This window comes from Gnatocerus cornutus, chromosome 1 (genome assembly GCF_029298725.1).
Source record: "Gnatocerus cornutus isolate USDA-ARS CGAHR chromosome 1, icGnaCorn1.1, whole genome shotgun sequence".
Classification (NCBI taxonomy): domain Eukaryota; kingdom Metazoa; phylum Arthropoda; class Insecta; order Coleoptera; family Tenebrionidae; genus Gnatocerus; species Gnatocerus cornutus.
In genome coordinates, this window is record NC_142233.1 from 10,152,563 (window position 1) to 10,172,684 (window position 20,122).

The 20,122-nt window shown below is 34.1% G+C and overlaps 3 protein-coding genes and 3 non-coding genes across 9 annotated transcripts; 4 read left to right on the top strand and 2 right to left on the bottom strand.

The window, feature by feature from the left end:
- Positions 1–2,542: 2,542 nt before the first annotated feature.
- Positions 2,543–4,242, bottom strand: ZnT86D (solute carrier family 30 member 7). Its single transcript, XM_088049526.1, has 3 exons — positions 3,756–4,242; positions 3,486–3,703; positions 2,543–3,439 (listed from the first exon to the last, which is right to left on the bottom strand). Exons 1-3 carry the CDS (start codon positions 3,940–3,942, stop codon positions 2,798–2,800), a joined length of 1,047 nt encoding a protein of 348 aa, XP_087905652.1. The 5' UTR covers positions 3,943–4,242; the 3' UTR covers positions 2,543–2,797.
- A 223-nt stretch (positions 4,243–4,465) lies between these two features.
- On the top strand, positions 4,466–16,115 carry scra (anillin, actin binding protein). Of its 4 annotated transcripts, none has more exons than XM_088033294.1 (16): positions 4,466–4,642; positions 4,695–5,097; positions 5,168–5,343; positions 10,146–10,337; positions 10,394–10,918; positions 10,964–11,096; positions 11,152–11,314; positions 11,414–11,510; positions 11,641–11,772; positions 11,820–12,231; positions 12,282–12,449; positions 12,498–12,733; positions 12,782–12,952; positions 13,003–13,197; positions 15,544–15,716; positions 15,768–16,115. In XM_088033294.1, exons 1-16 carry the CDS (start codon positions 4,625–4,627, stop codon positions 15,850–15,852), a joined length of 3,279 nt encoding a protein of 1,092 aa, XP_087889420.1. In that variant the 5' UTR covers positions 4,466–4,624; the 3' UTR covers positions 15,853–16,115. The 4 variants fall into 4 exon arrangements, with proteins under 4 accessions (XP_087889420.1, XP_087889428.1, XP_087889408.1 ...); XM_088033302.1 differs by having other exon boundaries at positions 4,695–4,854; positions 4,906–5,097; positions 12,498–12,952; XM_088033282.1 differs by having other exon boundaries at positions 12,498–12,952.
- On the top strand, positions 7,922–8,040 carry LOC148180267 (5S ribosomal RNA). The gene has a single exon (XR_015771734.1). It is a non-coding gene; the product is annotated as a 5S ribosomal RNA (ribosomal RNA).
- Positions 8,593–8,711, top strand: LOC148180268 (5S ribosomal RNA). Its single transcript, XR_015771740.1, has one exon. It is a non-coding gene; the product is annotated as a 5S ribosomal RNA (ribosomal RNA).
- On the top strand, positions 9,286–9,404 carry LOC148180269 (5S ribosomal RNA). The gene has a single exon (XR_015771735.1). It is a non-coding gene; the product is annotated as a 5S ribosomal RNA (ribosomal RNA).
- Positions 15,895–20,105, bottom strand: grsm (probable aminopeptidase NPEPL1 granny smith protein). The gene is made up of 9 exons (XM_088033332.1): positions 19,817–20,105; positions 19,293–19,630; positions 18,765–18,906; positions 18,583–18,716; positions 18,310–18,534; positions 18,112–18,257; positions 17,900–18,056; positions 16,322–16,609; positions 15,895–16,272 (listed from the first exon to the last, which is right to left on the bottom strand). Exons 2-9 carry the CDS (start codon positions 19,620–19,622, stop codon positions 16,132–16,134), a joined length of 1,563 nt encoding a protein of 520 aa, XP_087889458.1. The 5' UTR covers positions 19,623–19,630; positions 19,817–20,105; the 3' UTR covers positions 15,895–16,131.
- Positions 20,106–20,122: the final 17 nt, after the last annotated feature.

A 20,122-nucleotide genomic window follows, 5' to 3' on the forward strand; every position in this document is an offset into this window, starting at 1 on the left:
AGAAACAAGAAAATTTAGAGATAAAATTGAACCCAAGGAAGAAGTAGAAAAAAACATAAACTGAATCCAGTAAAGTCAGAGAATTCAAAAAGAATTCACAGAACCTAGAAAAACTATAAGGTATTAATAAATGTTTCTAGGATCAAAGGTGGCTCTGAAATTTGTGTCATGCACTTTTTGCCGCTTTGTTTTCATAGTGAATATAACTATTTTAAAAATTATTCAATGACGAACATCTATAAACACTTGGTAGAAGAAATTTAATATAATCTTTACAAACCAACTCTAAATATACTAAAGAAAATCAAGAAATTTTAGAGAATTCAAAGTAAATCTAGAAAGAATCCAGAAAACCTATAAATTAGGACAAATATGAAACAAGAAAAAAAAGGAGAATCTAGAAAATTAGAACAGAAACAGGAAATCTCTACTTATAAAATCAGAGGAAAACTCGAAAGAGAACTAAAAGAATGTTACTAATCTGAAAAGAAATCATCATAGAGAATATAAAGAATGTAGGATTTTGAGAATTTAAAATAAAAACAAGAAAATCTAGAAAATTCTAACAATTCAGAAAAATCCGATAAAAACATGAGACTTTAATGAAAATCTGGAAAATTCTGACAGAATCCAAGAATTAGAAACTCTAGAGCAAGTAAAAAATATTTAAGTTAACCTAGAGTCTAAAAAAATCTAAAACCGAATTGTAGACAAACTGGAAAATCTAAAAAATTCAAATAAAACAAAGGACCCAGCAATTAAGATGTTCTTAATTAAGATTAAGATGAAATCTCGATTTAGAAATAAAGAGATATGTTAGAGACGAATATGTAACCAAACCATCGACTGTTATGTAAATACATGTTCGAATTTAAGAATGCACAGATAAGAAAATTTCTAAAAATTACCTAAACTCACCAATTTCAAAAACAATAGTTTTACAAAAATGTCTTTTTTATTTGTTATTTTTGTTAGTATTTTATTAATTATTATTATTACTCCCTTCACATTTTGAAGTACATAATTATTTGTTTAATCCTGTGCATGAAAATGTTCCAAAAAAATGTAGAAAAACCCGCAAAAATGGAGTGGCCGGTTTGCAGCTAAAACTGCCAATATATGAATATTTTTTTCTACTTATTGCTCATTAACGTAAAATAGCATCTATTCTCAAATAATTGTGCTTTTGTACATTCAAAAAACGGCTGAGTTGATTAAGTATTTACATACTTTTATAACTATTGCTTTATATGTATATTTATATTTTATTGTTGTGCAAATGCTGCTATTGTTTTTAATAGCAATGAAATTTTTGTTTGTTAAACATCGAAGTTTAGAATGGAAAAATGCGTTGCTAGCAAATCTTAATCCGTAGGCTAAACAAATCTCATTCTAAATTAGGATTTCGGGTTTAAATAGCTCTCACATATAAAGAATCATGTTTACATAATGTCGGCTTAAGTCTATTTTTGAACAAAAAGCGTTTTCAATTTTATAAAAAGGAAAAGAAAATGGTACAGCGTTTGATTTTTTTCCGTTATTTCAAAATTAGAAAACATTGTATTTTCATTTACCAAATGGAATTTCTCATAACAAAGCAGACCCAGCACCCAAAACTATCTTTTTAGTCGAAATCTAGAACTCGTGTGACACTAATAAATAAAGTCGTTTTACTCGTATCTGAAATTAGAAAAATCCTGTCTTATCCGTATTTAGAAATTTCCATTTTTTTTCACACTATATTCTGGATTTTCCCGAAAAAATTAATATTTTAAAGAACCCATAAAAGAAATGATTTCAATAAGACCAAATTATGTCAATTATTCTAGTCAAAAATGGTCGACATTTTAAAGGGGGTCTTTTATACTTTTCATGTCCTCAAAAAAGATAAAATGTATATTTATAACCTACTATTGATGTATATTTATTTGTTTATTTAAATGCATTATAAAGCAACGGCTAATCTATAGCTTCTGATAAGAATTTGCATATCAAGGTTTTAATAATGAATTTCATATTTTAGGAACATACGCACCAAATGATGAGCTATGCATAAATTTATTTACAAAAATGTAAATCACAAGTTACACATCCCTAGAATGTTTCTAACTTTACATCACAGAAATATACTCTAATGTTAATTCTGGACAGCAAAAAGCAAAACAAAATTTAACATTTGATGACATTTCAAAAATAGCTCAAGGTCTATAGACCACAAAAAACTGAAGAACCTGAAGAAAAACAGTTTAAAAATGATTCTAAAAATCCTCAAAATGTTACTAGCGTAAAATTGGAAAAAAGTTATAAATTGGCTAGATTTTCGTATTTTTAAAATTCCTTGTAAATTGAGTTTAAGGAAAAGTCATAAAAAACCTTTAAAATCCACAAATTTTTCAACACATCTGAAGTGCAAAAAATTCCTTGGTTCAAAGAAAAATAAAAATGTGGCTGTTTCTGTCCTAGCAAACTGTTATCTAATTATACAGAATATGTTCCTTTCTATTTCATGTAATCATTTCTAGGAAATTCAATAAAAAACTCCTCAGTCAGTCGTTAAATATATTTTTTCATTTCAAAGTTTTCATATAAATGTGATTCATTCTTTTATCAAAAAACAAAAGTTGTAACAAAATTAAAGACAGCTTCACATGTAGGTACTTGAAGAGAATGAGTTGGCTCTAACTGATATGACCTAAATAAAACTGATAAAAATGAAGTACCTACAACTCATACAAAATTCTATGGCATTTTTAGGAATGTTTTATGTTAAGTAGAAGTAATTAAGTTATGTAAACTGTCACATGGGTGTATAATCCAATTGAATATAAATTTGTCTAACTCCCACTGATGCAAAAATCATTTGCGTATGCGACACCACATATTTAGGATCGACATTTTTTGATACTTCTAGTTTTATAGCACCAACATAAATATCACTACAGAGAGTCCAAAAGTGTGGTTCCTGTACAGAATATACACCCGCCAAACTAACAACCTTTTGATAACACTGTGGCAAGACATTATCCAAGGCGTGTGGCTGTCTTTGCATTAAAATGACTACTGAATCTTTGATCAGGGCCAATACACTAAGTGCTATTAAAATTGCTATAAACATGGAACAAATCGGGTCGGCGATTAACCACCCAAACATTTGCATTAACACAGCTGAAACGATTACACCAACACTTCCTAAGGTGTCGGCTAGAATATGCAGGAAGACTCCTTTCATGATTTGCGAGTTCCCACTTCCCAGAACATCAATGTCTAAGCTGTGGTCATGTGAATGACCATGGGAATTGTGGGAATGCCCGTGAGACCCGCCGTGTGAGTGGCCGTGGCCCCCGTGGGAGTGACCATGTCCGTGTTGGAAGGCGTAGATTCCAACCAAGTTTACAAGGAGGCCAAGGACTGAGATGACAAACAATCTCTCATGTTTCACCTGAAATCAAGTTCTAAGTGTGTGGGTTTAGTTAGGGAGGTTTTACCTCAGGTGGCTCAATTGCACGTTCCACGGCTTCTGACATGATGAAGAAGGAAATAAACAGTAAAAACAATCCATTCACAAAACCTGCCAGAACTTCAGCTCTGACGTAGCCGTATGAATACTTGTCATTTGCTTTCCATTTTGTGATGACTGAGGCTGCTAAACCGGCGAGTAGCCCCGTGCAATCGAAGAACATATGGAAAGAATCTGATATTAACCCTAAAACAACCAGTCAGTCAAAAAATCAGTGAGCACCAACAGCAAAACTTACCTAAGCTATTGGACCATACCCCGTACACCAATTCGACAAATGCAAACGATAAGTTTAGTAACAAAAATAGAAATAAGTTCCGCGAATTTCGGTCAGAGAAAATTAACCTCATCCATCCATTTATTTTCTCTTTAATTCGGGAGCCCAGTCCTCGATGGAGGTTGTCTTTGTGCGACAATGGTAACATAGCTGCGATTTGTTCAACACCCAAACTTTTTCAAAAACTGGTTCATTATTTAAAAAATAAATGCATACGTGTGTGGCATGAACACAATTATCACCTCTTAAACAGTTTCAGGAGCTGCATGCACCACACCAACACACAACGACATGACGGACGAACTTTGCTACACAAATCTCACTCGTTTCATAGATTAATACTATTTATATTAAAAAAATAAAAAAGATTATCTACATTTGACGAACATCCCTACCGAATTGACGTTTATTTGACAAATGACAGATGGAAATGTCATCAACTTGACGGACCGGATTCAAGTTAGCCGGTTCAAACTTGACGACTGAATTACTCCAGAGATAATTTCATTACTCAAAACAACTAGATTAAAACCAAATATGTCAATTGCTTTGCACAATATTTCTATGGAAAAATCAATCAAAAAGATCAATTCAGTGTTTGGTCGTACCTCAAAGATGAAACATTAATTTTAAACTTGTGATTTAGGGACTTTTATTTTTTATGCACAGCGCTCCTAGCGACAACTGTTGTAACTACATTTTAAAACTGAACTTTTGAAAGCCGAGTGACGGTTAGTTTTTAACGTTGTAAACAAGACAAGTTTTGTGCTGTGTTTGTGGTGATATTGTTGTACTTAAAACATCGAATTTGTATTTATTAGCGATACACAATGGATTCCTTCACAGAGGTAAGTTCCAGACATAACAAAAACGTGTTTTCAACGTTTCTTCACCTCTTAGAATCTGTTAACCCGAGCAAGGGAACGCCAAAGACTTCTCGAGAACCTTAACGATAATCCCGAAAAGCGTTCGCCTCTCAGAAAGAACACTTTGTCCGAAACAAACCTCTCCTCTGGTTCCCCCAAACAGTTGGTTTCTGATGCCAAAAGTAGCTCAGACGGTAATATTCCAAAAATTAAGCGACAAAACTCAAAGACCCTTATTTCGTCAGATTTTTCTTCTCACAAGACTTTAAATATTCAGAACGATAATTTTAATATGGAGATTAAGGTTAGTTCAGATGATGATGTGCATGTTGAGGTACAAATTGAAGAAGAAGATGGTGAAAATAATGGGGGCGGTGGTAACGGACTGAGGAGCGACGCGAGGAATCGACTCAACAGATTAGGAAAACTGTATGCAGGTATGTTGTGGGTGTTATATTTACTTAAGTTATAATTCCTCACAGTGACATTCTATTTACTTGTGATTAGGTGGAGAGGATGCTAATATCTCGTCCCCAATTCATCGAACAGAGGCGAAGTTTTATGCAGAAGAAGAAAAGGAGGAGAAGAATTCAGAAATGGACAGTACAAAGTCAAAACGAGGGCTGAGTAAACTGGCGGATTTGGCTCAAACATTTAATCAGTTTGAAGATGATCTTAGCTCTGTAAGTAGATTTATTCATAGCTTTGGGATTTCTGGATGTTTTTGATCTGTAATAATTATAATAAGTTAATTTGTCTGTTTTTAAATACTAATTTCAAATATTTTTTTCTGGTTTCAAAATTTTATAGTTTTGCATTAATAAATCAGTGTTGAAAATTTTAACTGGAGATTTTGCAAATATTCTCCCTGCTATTGAATAATTTGGTAATTATAGTGTCAATAGCGTTGAAAATTGTAGAAATTTGTTGTTCTTCCAAACAGTTTTGTAATTGCAGTTTCTTTAAAAAATCTCTTGCTTGATTTATATAATCATATAATTAATACATATCTTGAAATAACTCATTCTTCCAAATTTCACAATTTCACTGTTATAACATAATTTTAAAACTATACCCGTGTTCTGGAATTAAGAATATTGGTTTTAGCTTGAGCCAATTTAAAATTTCTCAGCTGTTATACAGGGTCTATCAGAACTAGCGGACCAAAATGAAACGATGTATTCACAATCTTCTGGGAATAATTGGAAAAATGTTTAAAAAAATCCATCTTTAATAGTGATCAGAAAATGAACAATTTAAACTAACCAATCGTGTTGCTGATGTTAAGTTACCTGAAAATTAGCTTTTCCTGCTTTATTTGTAACTATGGATGCATCTTAAATATTTTTGCATTGTTGTTACACTGACGTAATTTTTTAGGTGACGTCTTCTCATAAAAATTGACAAGTTTATTTTAAGACCAACAAAATGAAATAATAAACTCAAACTTTAAAATTAACAGAATCCAAAAAACAGCGGTATAAATTTGAAAAAAATAGGTAAATAGTTTTTAAAGTAAATGTTCAAAATTTCTTCCTTCCACTTGAATGCACAGAGCAGCTCTTCTCAGTAGACTTGCCCTAGCATTACTGACCATTTCAGCTGTTATTGAAGCAAATGCTTCTTGAATGCGGTTTCTTAACACGTTAATATTTTCAGGCATATTTCGGTACACCAAATTCTTGACGTGTCCCCAAAGGAAAAAATCTAAGGGCGTAAGGTCTGGCAACCTGGGGGACCAACGTCTTGGGCCTCCGCGGCCTATCCATGCATTAGGAAATCTAACATCTAAATGGTTCCTAGTTACATTTGCAAAATGTGCTGGGCATCCATCATGTTGGAACCAAATATTGTTAATGTCAACATTTCTTAATCTTTGTAGAGGAATATTGTCTAGCAGCATGTCCAAATCATCAACTAAAAAATTTGTATAAATTTGGCCGTTGAGTCTGGCGGGAAATTCGTACGGGCCAATCTGAAAGAATGTGATGTTTTATAATTGCGTATAACTTGTTCTCAAAACAATTTACTATGGCGTTCCCAAAAATTCCAGCCCAAAGATTGACAGAAAATCTTTGCTGGGGATTACTTTGCCTGAAGACGTGCGGATTATCTCGCCCCCAAACATGAAAATTTCTTTGATTGAAAAATCCATCTTTTTGAAAGCAAGATTCGTCTTTAAACAATATGCTTTTGACGAAGTTCTCATTTGCTTCATGTTCCCGCAGAAGCCAAGTACAAAACTCCACTCTTAGAGGATAATCTTCCGGCGTAAGACATTGCACTTTAGTAAAATGAAATGGATGCATTCGTTCGTCTTTAAGAATACGTTGAACAGAAGAGGTGGACATTTCAAGATTTCTGGCCACAATACTAATGCTCGTTTCAGGTTCCTCTTCAAAAATCTCAATAACCGCTTCCTCGTTGTCCACGGTTCTCGCAGTTCTTGGGGCACCCCCAACCTCCCTTCTGCATACTTTTAAATTACCAGATTCTCTTCCTCTCTGTACTAATCTTAAAATAACATTTCGGCTAGGCTGTTCCCTATTTGGAAAACGAAGTGCGTATTGCTGGATAGTAGCTGTTGCACTGCGATTACACTCTCCATACAACAAGACCATATCAAAATATTCTTCCGGGGTAAACATAATTAATTATTAAATACAATGAAACCACAAATCAACGTTTGGAATGACTGTCTAATTGTCAGAAATACTTTGTTATGACATAACAGTCAATTATTTTTTGCAACAATTAAATAGGTTTCTATGGTAAAAAATATATGTTTTAAGGTAATTTTACATCTACAACACGATTGGTCAATTAAAACTGTTCTTATTTTAAAAGCCAACAAGAATGGATTTTTTTAAACAATTTTCTCTTTATCTGCAGAAGATCATTTATCCATGGGATGATTTTGGTCCGCCAGTTCTGATAGACCCTGTATATACAAAGTGTTCCTAGTTCAATATCTTTGTTATTTATAAAGGGATTTTCATGAATTTAAATCCAAGAAGAGGTAAAGATTAATTTGGCATTGCAGAGGACACCTTTTTTTTTTATAAAAGTTCATTTTGTTTGTCTTAATTTAAATTTAATCATTTAAACTGGTAGCTAAACATTACTGCGCAAATCGAAATTGTTGACAAAAGTTTGGGGTATATTAGTCAAAAATTGGCTCAATTGGGTCCATTAAAAATTAAGTTTTAGGTTATGATAAGAAAGGGTTGCTTTTGAACCAAGATCACACTTTAATATTCAGGCAACGGCCATACCACGTTGAAAACACCGCTTCTCGTCTGATCAGCGAAGTTAAGCAACGTCGGGCGCGGATAGTACTTGGATGGGTGACCGCTTGGGAACACCGCGTGTCGTTGCCTTTTTTTTTATTTTGTACACAGTTTAATGATTAGAAATTCACACAATTTGTTCTACAATCTTTGAAGGATTTATTCGTTTGGTCAGTTTACTAATTCCACAATTTTACTGCGATTTAGTACATTTTACAGAAATATGTTAAATATGTTTTACCCTGATTTTGCAGCTTTATCCTAACTAATTATGTCGAATCACACCAATTCTGGATTATTAAAAAGTAATAAACAGAACAATTAGATTTAGGTAAACTCGAATATCATGTATTTAAGTGTTCTAATCTTTAAATTTTCTATTGAATGGGTGCTTTTTTTAATTGTGCGTTCTTTGTATTCCTAATTTCTTTCAGATTTTTTGGATTTTAAATTTTCTGATTATTTTGGCGTTTAAAATTTTGAAAAATTCAAATATGTATTTGTTTTTACCCGGCGCATTCACCATTTAGAATAATATCATAATTATTGCAATTTTTAGAAGTTTAAAGATTTTGGGTCTATTAAAAATTAATTTATGTAAGAAAGGACTGCTTTTGAACCAAGATCACACTCAAATATTCAGGCAACGGCCATACCACGTTGAATACACCGCTTCTCGTCTGATCAGCGAAGTTAAGCAACGTCGGGCGCGGTCAGTACTTGGATGGGTGACCGCTTGGGAACACCGCGTGTCGTTGCCTCTTTTTTTTTTAATTTTGTACACAGTTTAATGATTGGAAATTCACACAACTTGTTCTACAATCTTAGAAGGATTTGTTCGTTTAGTCAGTTTACTAATTCCACAATTTTACTGCGATTTAGTACATTTTACAGAAATATGTTTTACCCCGAAGTGAACTAGTTTTGTTAGTCCAATTTTGCAGCTTTATCCTGACTAATTGTGTCGAATCACGCCAGTTCTGGATTACTAAAAAGTAATAAACAGAACAATTAGATTTAGGTAAACTTGAATATCATGTATTTAAGTGTTCTAATCTTTAAATTTTCTATTGAATGGGTGCTTTTTTTAATTGTGAGTTCTTTGTATTCCTGATTTCTTTCAGATTTTTTTGATTTTGAATTTTCTGATTATTTTGGCGTCTAAAATTTTGAAAAATTCAAATATGTATGTTTTTACCCGGCGCATTCACCATCTGTAATAATATCATAATAATTGCAATTTTTGGAAGTTTAAAGACTTCTTTGTGTCTATTAAAAGTTAAATTTATGATAAGAAAGGATTGCTTTTGAACCAAGATCACACTCAAATATTCAGGCAACGGCCATACCACGTTGAAAACACCGCTTCTCGTCTGATCAGCGAAGTTAAGCAACGTCGGGCGCGGATAGTACTTGGATGGGTGACCGCTTGGGAACACCGCGTGTCGTTGCCTCTTTTTTCAGAATTATTATTATGTTATTTTTTTGAATTTATAAGGGTGCTTTGACTTCGATTTAAACAGATAATTTTACTAGATTTTTCGGTGTTCTGCATCTTGATTTCCTCGGATTTGTTTAATTTTTATGTTTTAATTCCTTCATTTTTTTATTGAATACATATTTTGGTTCGTTGGATTTCTTGGGTTCTTTAAAATATTTCTGGGATACCTTGGATTGCTACATGTTTGGGTTCTTGAGAATTAATTTTTATAATTTTTAAAGTTTTTGGATTCTGTGGCTACTCTAGATCACAAACATGTGTGTTTGTATTATGTAGATTTTGCGAATTTGTACATTCGCTCGTCTAAATTTTGTTTCCATTTTGAAATTGTTAAAAGATATTGATATTAATCTAAGGAGACTAACACTTCCAAGTTACAAAATATTTTTCTCAAACATGTGCAGAAACATGTAAATATGTAACAATCATTCAACAAAATATATTTAACATCATTTACTTAGGTAAAGTTATATGACCCGTCACGATAATAATTGTTTGTAGAGATTTCGAAACGTCTTTCACAATTATAACGGTAACTCGCAAATTGATGTTCAAATAAATCTTTGCTTCACTAAAACAAAGCTAAGTTAATCAATTCTTAACTACTTGTTGTTTATTTAATAAACACAAAAAACGGTTTATAATGTTCAGTTTTTTTTTTCTAATTTATTAATATGTTTGTAACAAAATTCAGGTTCGCAAAGAACGGGACGACAAATTATCAAAACCAAAAAAATCAAGAAAGCCCCCAGCCCCCCAACCTCCAGAGCAAACATCAAGCCCTGTTAAAACACCTACGAAGAAACCTGATAAACCCAAAACAGAACCGGTTACACCAAACCAAGATCCGAAGTTTGCATGGGACAAAAAGGTTCTGGATTCACTGGTAATGTTTCGTTAAAATAATAAAAATCTTTCTACTTCAAGAATTCCGTTATTCAGGAATCGCAAGGTTTTACTCGAACAGAGTCAAGCTCACGTTTAATTTACAAATACGATGGCAAAAAGGAAAAAGAGAACCTGTCTAGCGAGAAGAAAGACAGCACACCAGCGAAACCTTTCAACTCTCCCCAAAAAATGGCCTCCCGGTCGCCTTTAATTTCCGACAAGGCAGCAGTTTTCGAGTCAAATTCCAGCAAGAATACAAAAGATCCCGCTTTGATGTCAGTGTCTGAAAGAAAAGCGCTGTTTGAAAAAAATAAGGGAACTCCACTGATTCCGAAAGCGCCTTTTGCAATGGCGACACCACAGGCGAAGACGGGTCCGAAAGAAAGTGTGAAAAAAGCACCAGCACCATCACCGAAAAAAGAGTCAATTCAAACGAGAGTCGGAGGAATCGCGAATAAAGTTGCTGCTCTGTTTGAAAACAAAAGTACAATTTCACAGCAACAGATCGAGAAGAGCGTGCAAGAGCAACGGAAACAAGAAATGGATTTGTTATTAAATAGGTTTCACAAACCTGTCGAGGTAATTAGCTAAGGTACAAAGTTTATAATCAAATTGTTGGTGAAGGTTGTTCCAGAAGAACCCGAATTTGACGAGGACGCTACCGAAGAGACTGCTATGATTGCGGAGAAACCCGCAGAGGTCGTTCCGGCGGTTGAATCAAAACCCGAAAGGAGAAGCAGTGGGAACAAGAGATGTAGTAAGTTTCCTCTTAAAATCAATCGTAATTTAAACGCACATTGTACGATTTCCAGGCAAAGCCGATAGCCCCAAAGTGATAGCCGTGCTGAACGATGTCAAGCGCATCAAAGTGTCGCCCCAAAAAGCGGGACGTCTCTATCCAAGTTTAACGGACATCGAGTCAGTAACGGAGACAGAAAACGAAAGTATGTCGCCGCCACCGAACGATAATAGCAGGTGCGAAAAAGTTGTCGACTGGATTTTATTCATTCTTTGTCTTTCATAAATAAACTAAGTTCACTCATTGACATTTTTAATCTGTTCCCTTTTATGTAGCTTTGAGAACAGCTTTGCTGAATCAGATGATGCAAATACAAGTTTCGGCCGAGATATACTTCGAGCTGTTTGCAGGAATCAAAACTCGCAGAAAAATGTAAGTTTTGGAGATTGACGGGGCAGCATGCGGTGTGCTTTTTAACTTTCTTTCGCTAAAATGCAGAGATTTTTGTTGCAATGGCTTTGATTGAGGCACTTCTTTGGTGTAATTGTAACTTTATATACAGCAAGTCCTCGACGATAGTGACCTGTCTGATGTTCTGGACGACATGGATGACTACATCGATGAAGCGTTGGCGTACAATGGTAAACAAAACGATGGACCCACTCCACCTAAAAAGGGCAGGAAGTCCCCCATTGTGAGTATCTATACAATCTTTAATACATAATGACCTTGTTCTTCCAGGAGTCCTCTCATTCTTTCCACTATCGAAGCTTCCAGTCTGATTCCGAGTTCAAATCTCCAATGAAAAATCCAACAGCACCAACGAAAAACGAAGAACTGCCAACTCATGTGGTTGATGGCGAAAATCTCTTACCACTCACCCACACTGTTAGCTTCTACAGAAAACAACAGTCTCAAGCCACCACGCCCGTGAGACAAATTTCAAGACAACCCCTCATAGAAGAATCGCCGGAAGAACCAACAGAAGACCAGGGATTGCTCAACGCGAGAATAACCGAGCTGAAACAAGAAGTGGCGAAACAAGAGCTGATCATATCTCAAACGAGCCAAGCTCTCAACTTGTGCAACTCAACTCTGGAGTTCATGGGCTCCACTGAGCAAGTGGAGGCGGAGCGCGTGCTTCTTGTTGCAAGTAAGTCCCACTTTTACTCCTTGACACGTAAATACATGTTTCTGGTTTAGCTCATCGTCGACAGGCTGCCATGCACGAAAGACAACGATTAGAAGTGGAGAGGACGCTAAGACCACAGACGAAAAAATCAGATCAGTTTATGGTGCAAAAAGGCACTCTGACTATCTCGAAGATTGTTCTGCCACTGAAACAAAAATACGTCAAGGCTTTGGCTGCAGGTTTGTACCACTTTCCATGAGTGTACCGAACTAAATTCTTTTTCCTAGCGGGTGGTAAAGGCCATCACGTTGTCTGCTTGGTTAAATATGATGATCAAGTTTTACCCACACAGTTGGTCTCTACTGTGGTCTCCAACACCAAGAATCCCGAATTGGAACTGTTAGTCCCTGGAAAAATTACGCTGAAGAATGTCTACAGCGATTTTACCGTCGGGTTTGAAGTGTATTGTCTTCAAGCTCAAGAGGAGATTCTTCCTCACGAAATCAAGTACCATATAAAGAAGGTAATTTCTTTCGTACTCAAAGAAGCGAAAACTTTAATTTGTTTTCAGCCGAGCGCTAAATTGACACCGAAAAAGTCAAAACAAGATTCCCGTCTCGCCCGTCCAATCAAAGAATCACCCGCAGGTCCTCAAGTTGTTCGATCACCCACTTTTGCTTTGATGGGCTACGTTGTGTTTTCTATGTCGACAATTAACAAGAAACAGTGGAGTTTGAATAATGTAACCATAATATCAAAATAATTTAAATTTTTCTACTTTACAAATTTTAGACGCCTTCAATGAGTCCTTTGGAAGGCACCGTCGAAATGTCGATCACTTGTGAAATGGACATTAAAGTGGAACATCGCGGATTCTTGACAATGTTTGACGATGTTTCGGGATTCGGTGCTTGGCACCGGCGATGGTGTCTGTTAAACGGGGACATGTTAAGCTACTGGAAATATCCCGACGATGAAAAGAAGATGGTGAGTTTTTATTTCATTCTGCCTCTTAAATCTAAGTTACTGGCTTCAATTCGGATGAATTAAAATCCTCGTAATATGGCCATTATACCAGAATTAAATACTATGATTAAGCTGCAGCAACCGTTTTATACTCTAACGATCAAAGGCGGATTTTAAGGCGTCTTAAATTTAAAGAGAATCTAATCTCTTTGCCGGAAAAACTTGTACACTAGAAAGAGAATCTAAGTTATATCAAATTTAGACTCTTAACAGGATTTAAAGTGAATTTGAAAATAAATTTAAAGAAAATCTGGAGGTTATAAAGAAAACACAGAAAATTTACGAAGTTCAAAGAAAGCATATAGACTAAACAAATGAAATATTTTAAAAAAATCTGAGATCAAAGTAAAGTCTAAAGGAATTGTAAAAAAAAACAGAGATTATTTATTAAATCTTGAGAAAATTAATATCAAATAAGGAAAATTTGAGGAAAACCACAAGGAAATATACAGCTATTCCTTCTAAAGAATTGAACCAGATAGATCTCAAGAGACATTTTAAGAAAAATTTAAAAAGAAATTATAGAATATCTTGCCATCTAATGAGAACTGATAGTTTGACAAGATTAAAAAGAAAATTTAGAAATTTAAAGGAAATTCAATGCATACTTAAAAATTTACCACAAAAAAATTATCTAAAATATCCGAGGAAAATAGTTTGTAAAGCAGTTAGGAAATCTAAGAATCAAAAGTTTACAGTCTAAAAGAATTCAATGATATAAAAAATATTCAAAGAGAATTTGTGCACAGTCTAGAGAAAATCCATAGAAAACCCAAAGAGAAACTGAAAACTTTAAACAGAATTTGAGGACAGTCTAAAGAAAATGTGAGGAAAATTGAGCCAATTCAGAGAATCTAAAGTTAATTTAAAACGAACTAGATTCTAAAGACAATGTTAGAAAAATCTAAAAAGTAATTATACGAAAGTTGTGAAGAATTTGAGGAAAATCCAAAGAAAATTCAAAACGTATTTTTTAGTTTAGAAAAATCTAGAAAATTTAGAAGATATGCGCTATCCGAGGGAAATAATAAATATCTCGTGAGTACATATTTTGAAAATCTAAGAAGAATATACTACAATGAATTTTAAGAATCTATAAGGCAAATTTTAAAGAATTTAGATAATAACAATAACATTTGTACAAAATCTATAAGCTCATGAAGAGAATTTGTGAATATAAAATGTAAGAATGACTAATTTCTAAGAAGAATTCAACGTACTAAAAAACAATTAAGCGAATCTAAAGAATCTAGAAAGAAAAATCACACATAATCTAAAGTGAATATAAACAGAATCGAAAGAAAATTGAAGAAAATATAACATAAAGAAAAATCAGTAAAAAATAACATAACAGGAAATTTAAACAGAAATAAATAAATAAAACCTGAAGAGAAAATTATAATTTGGAGAATATGGAATTATTAATCTAATAGAATTAGATTCTAAAGATAATCTAAAAAAAAAGCAAAAGAAAATTATGGTAAATCCAGGGAGAATCTAAAATATCTAAATGATCTGCAGTATCCGATGGAAATAATGTCTCATAGAGTATTTAGAAAATCAAAGAAGAATCTAAGCCAAGTTTAGAGTACATATCTATAATTTCTATAAAATCTAAGAATCAAGACCCAGAAAACAAGAGAATCCCTGGAAACTTGTACAATCACAGAGTTCAGGGAGAATCTATCAAAAAAGTTAGAGAATCTAGGAAAAATCGAAAAAGAAAGTAAATAGCATTTGGAGTGAATACAAGGAAGGAGTCTCGAATTAGAGTTTGATTTATAGGCAATTTAGCCAGTATTTAGAGGATCCAAAAAGAATCTCAAAAATTTAAAGGTAGTAAAAGAAAATCTAGGGAATATAAAAGCGAACAAATTCGAGCAGGTAACCTTGACATTGCTATCCATTTTTAAGGGGCCTAAAAATTTTTCAAGCGTCCTGGTTGTAGTCTCGACCGTGAGTCATATTTTCACTTGTTGAAATATTAATGCTATACATTAACTAACTCAAACATAAGTTATCCACATATTTTTAAGTGTTGGTTAAAACACAAGAACAAGTTGCTTACTGCACTCTGTAATCTCGATCTGAAATAATAATAATAATAATAATAAATTATTAGCTTGAGTCATCAAACAGAGGAAGTTAATTCCCGACATATGCCTATACTATTTTATTCGCAGCTACCTATCTAGTCAATTGTGACTAGAAAATACACATTAAAGAGCTCTTTTTTGACAATATAATCTTCAAATTACATACATAATTAGGTTGTTAATAAATTAACTTTAAAAACATCCTTTTCAGCCACCCATCAACTCAATTTCTCTACGCGATTCAATAACCAAAAAAGTTGGACCCGTGAGTCGTGAAATTTGCGCAAGATTGCATACCTTCCTGTTGGAAACTGAAAGGGATGCTTCTCCTCACGATAAGGACAGTTTGGTGACGGTGCGTAAGGGAACGAAAACGATCATCCGGTAAGTAAATTTATGAATTGATAATTTTTTTTATTGCCATAATTATTACAGACATTTATTATCCGCTGATACAAAAGAAGACCGGTTGGAATGGTGTAATAAGTTGAATTCCGCTTTGTCGGCTCTAAATCCATAAGGTCTGCGGACTTCCGCAAAACATGTTTAATTGTGCTAAGTATATGGTATATATTTTTATTGTTTTAACCCACAATTTTATACAATTAATTTTATAACAAAATGTAAATACGTAAATTAACAAAAGCTTAATATTAGTGTTATACAAAACGCTTTCTGTAGCCTGAATATTACACAAAGTAGATTAATGGTAATTAAATTTAAGTATATAACACAAATTCACCCAAGAAACATTTTACTGAATACAATAATAATAATAACTGGTATTACAATCTTATCACTACACTTTCCTCAATTTCTTTGCAGCATTTTCACTTTTCACCTCTAGCTCTGGAGCGATAGATTTAAGTAAAGATTGTTTACAGTATTTGCCAAACAAAGTAGTTAAAAGAGCTACTCCGTAACCAGTTGCTCGTTCACCCTAAAATAATTGTATTAAAAATCGTTGAGACGCTTTTATCACTACTTACACAATGTACTGGTGTAGCCATATCCACGTGTACCCAAACACCGGGAAAATCAAATCCTAAGTGTGCCGCTATAAACAATCCGGCACAACTTGATTGAGCATTGCTTCTGTCTGCTACAGAATTCTTCATGTCTGCCACGGCCGAAGAAAACTCGGAAAAGTGTAATTCTGGGCAGTAAGGTATCGGGAAAACCAAGTCGCCGGAACTTAAACCAGCTTCGGTTACGATAGATTCCCAGTCTTCGCTATTGGTCAATAAAGCGGCGTGGTATTTGCCGGTTGCTACTCCCTGGAAACAAATAAAATAGTAACTAAAGGGGGTAAACTTTCATTTTTTTTTAATTATTTAATATTTTGTTTAGACACTTTTACTTTTGCTTTTTATTCTCTTTGAACTCTTCTGAAATTCTCTATCGATTCGATGAGTTGACTATAAATTTTCTTTAGATTCTTTTTTTAATCCGATTTTTTAGATTTTTTTGGATTCTTTTTAGGTTTTCTCTGGATTCTTCATAATTTTTCGTTTATTTATATTAGATTGTTTTTAAAATGTAGTTCTCAATTCCTTTTTTTTTTCAGATTTTATTTATTTATTTGTAAACAAAAACTTCCTAGGTTGTGCTTCTATTCTTATTGATTGATTTCTCATTGAATTCTCAAGATTTTCGTTTTATATTTTCTTAAATTTTCCTTCGATTTTATTTTTATATAAATTAGTCATTCTTACATTTTATATTCATGAGTTCGCTTCATGTTTTTTAGACTTTATACAAATGTTATAATCTTTTGAATTCTTTAAATTCACTTTAGAATCAATTTTTTAAATGCTCTGAGATTATTTTCCTAGGATACTGCAGATCTTTCAAATTTTCTAGATTCTCTCTGATTGTTTTTTTAATTTTCTTTGGATTCTTTTTTTAAATTGTCTTTGGATTTTGGAAATTCTGCAGGATTTTCTATAATTTGATTTTAGGTTTTTCTTACGTTGTTGTTGGGCTCTGGTTCGTTTTAAATTAACATTAGATCCTTTGGATTTCTTTAAATTTTTTATCGAATTCTTTTTAGATTCTTGTAGTGTCTTTACATTTTATTTGGATCTTATAGATTCCCTCTGTAAGGAACTGAAAGATTTAAAAAAATGGAATTTGAAGGATCCCAAACCCCGAATATAAAAATTCTAAAAAGATGCAAATTTCAAAAGAATGTAAATACATAAGTAAATAATCTAAAAACGGGAGATATGAAGGAATTCAAAAATATAAAAAAATGACAGATAAAATTGGAAGGATTTAGATAAACATATTAAAGGGAATAAAGATACCGACATAACGGAAAAACCCCTAAAATTCTCGAAAACTTGAAAAATTTAGGTAACGAAAACTGAGTTATTCTAATAGGTAATCCAAAAGTGGCAATAGGGTCATAAAAACGAAGACAATTTGAAGTATTTCCGGTATTTAAAAGTTCAAATAAAATCAAGTACCTCTTAAGATAAGAAAAATAAGTTGAGCAATAACATGACCCATCAATACGGCTATATTTTACTAAATTTCTCGCATTTAAGGAATAAAATTTTTACCTGAGCTCCTGTAAGAGTGGCCATGTCCAATATGATATTCGCTTTCAAGTCTCTTTGCGCATAAACAACGCCATCGGAGAGAACCAGTCTTCCTTCCGCATCGGTATTGTTGATTTCAACAGTCCGCCCAGAATAAAGAGTGTGAATATCATCAGGCCTAAATTCACAACGTTATTCTCAAATTCAACCACAACACAACAGAAATTAGTTACTTTGTGGCGTTTGGTCCAACCGCGTTTTCCGCAAGACAAAACACGGCGTGCAAATTTTGAGTGAAGTTAGCTTTGACGGCGGCGTAGAAGGCACCCAGGATGCCAGCAGCACCCCCGCAATCTCTCTTCATTCCAGGCATTGATGTCTGAAAATTATTTTATTAATATTGAGTATGATTTGGGGGTGTATAATCATACCTTCCCTTTGATGCTGAGGCCACCAGTGTCGTAAACGATCCCCTTTCCTACCCACGCAATTGTTGAATGAGCACCCTGAGGAGTATAACTAAGAACCGCCAAAGCTGGTGGAACGGCCGCAGCTTTCCCTACTCCATAAATACCACCGAATCCTTTCTCCGCCAGTTCTTCACCTCTAATAATCGTTGGCTGGATTTTAAGAGCGCGTCCGACTTCTTGGATTTCCTGAAAATCCCAAGTTTATTTAACTTCCGCCACTTTTTTAAGAATTACTTGTAGAAAATGATCGACGTTCATTTCATTGCAAGGAGTGTCAACAATGCGGGCCGCCAGACGAACACCATTGACAGCGTCATCGAGAAGTCTCACTTCTTCGCTTGTAAGTTCCGCAGTTTCCTCCGCGTTTTCTTAAGAAAAACGGTAAGAATTGACTGTTTTAAAAGGAAAGGGCTCACCGAAATTTGATGGCACAATTATGAATTCCACTGAAACGGTGGTGCTGTCGTTATTACTGGACCCAGTCTTTCTACTGTAGAGAGGAAAAGCTCTTGCCACAGCGCAGGCACTTGCGTAGACATCGCTGCGTTCGCAAATTATCTAGTTAGAGAAAAAGAAAATGTATTGAAATTTATAACGCGTGTCCAAAACGTGTTACAGTAAATCCTCGCTGCAACTTGTGTAGACACGCGTCGGTTTTTACCGAGGGGTTAGCCTCCTTGGTAGAACACTAGGAAATCGGGGAAAATCAGGGGAAACGTAAGGAAATTAAAGAAATTAGGAGAAGCAACTAGCAAATCAGGGGAAACGTGAGGAAATCAAAAGAAATTAGGCGAAATAACTTGTAAATCAAAGGAAATCACAAAGAAATCAGAGAAAATCAAATGTATGCCGTTTTTTTACGGTAATAACTATACAGGGCGTTTTAGATCATATCTAAAACACGCTGTATGATACAGAAAAGTAGATACTTTGTTGTAACTTACTACAATGCTCTCGTCGACTCCCAGGGTGCAATTCTGCACCAACCGAGTAATTGCATGCGCCCGTGATGGAGTATTGTGTCGGCTGCATTTAACAGGTAGAGCTGCGATTGTAGCTAAATTTAGATACAAGGAACAGCTATCTGTAGGTGATGGATGTAGGCTGGAAACGGCAACTTTAAATACGTCTTCAGTCACTCTAGGCTCGAGTTTGTTCCTAATATCTTGAAATTTCAATTGGGATAGATGTTTCACTTGTCCTATGATAAGAACAGGGCTCTGATGGGGGTCGGTTTTTGTTAAACCGCTGTGAAAAACCAGCTTCGTCGTCATGGCTGAAACTGAATTAACTACTTGAGGAAAAAATGTTTACTACTTCAAGTGCTTATCATAAAGATAATTCTTAAGAAATTTCTGATAGGAATCTAAATATAAATTGTGTTGAAGGCCTGGCAGCAAATATAAAATTTCTAACTTATCTTAAAATAAATCTGAGTGTTGCTGTGAATGAAAACAGGAATAATTACCTGTTTTTTTTATTCAAACAATGGCAAGTTTTGGAGTCAGCAGGGGGATATGTAGACGAGACACTCAAATAATGCACATTTAGAAAATAAATGTTTTTAAATTCTTATAAAGTGGAGGATTATTCTTCAATTCCTTTTCTTACATTATTGCACTAAGTGGACGTGAAAATCTAATGTTCTCTACACACATGAACTGATGATAACGATAAAAATTGAGATGTTTTTTTTGACAACTTGACATTTGCTCGCCAGCGCTCTCTTGTGAATTCTGTCTTCTGTCACAAAATATTGTGTGACATTAGCGGT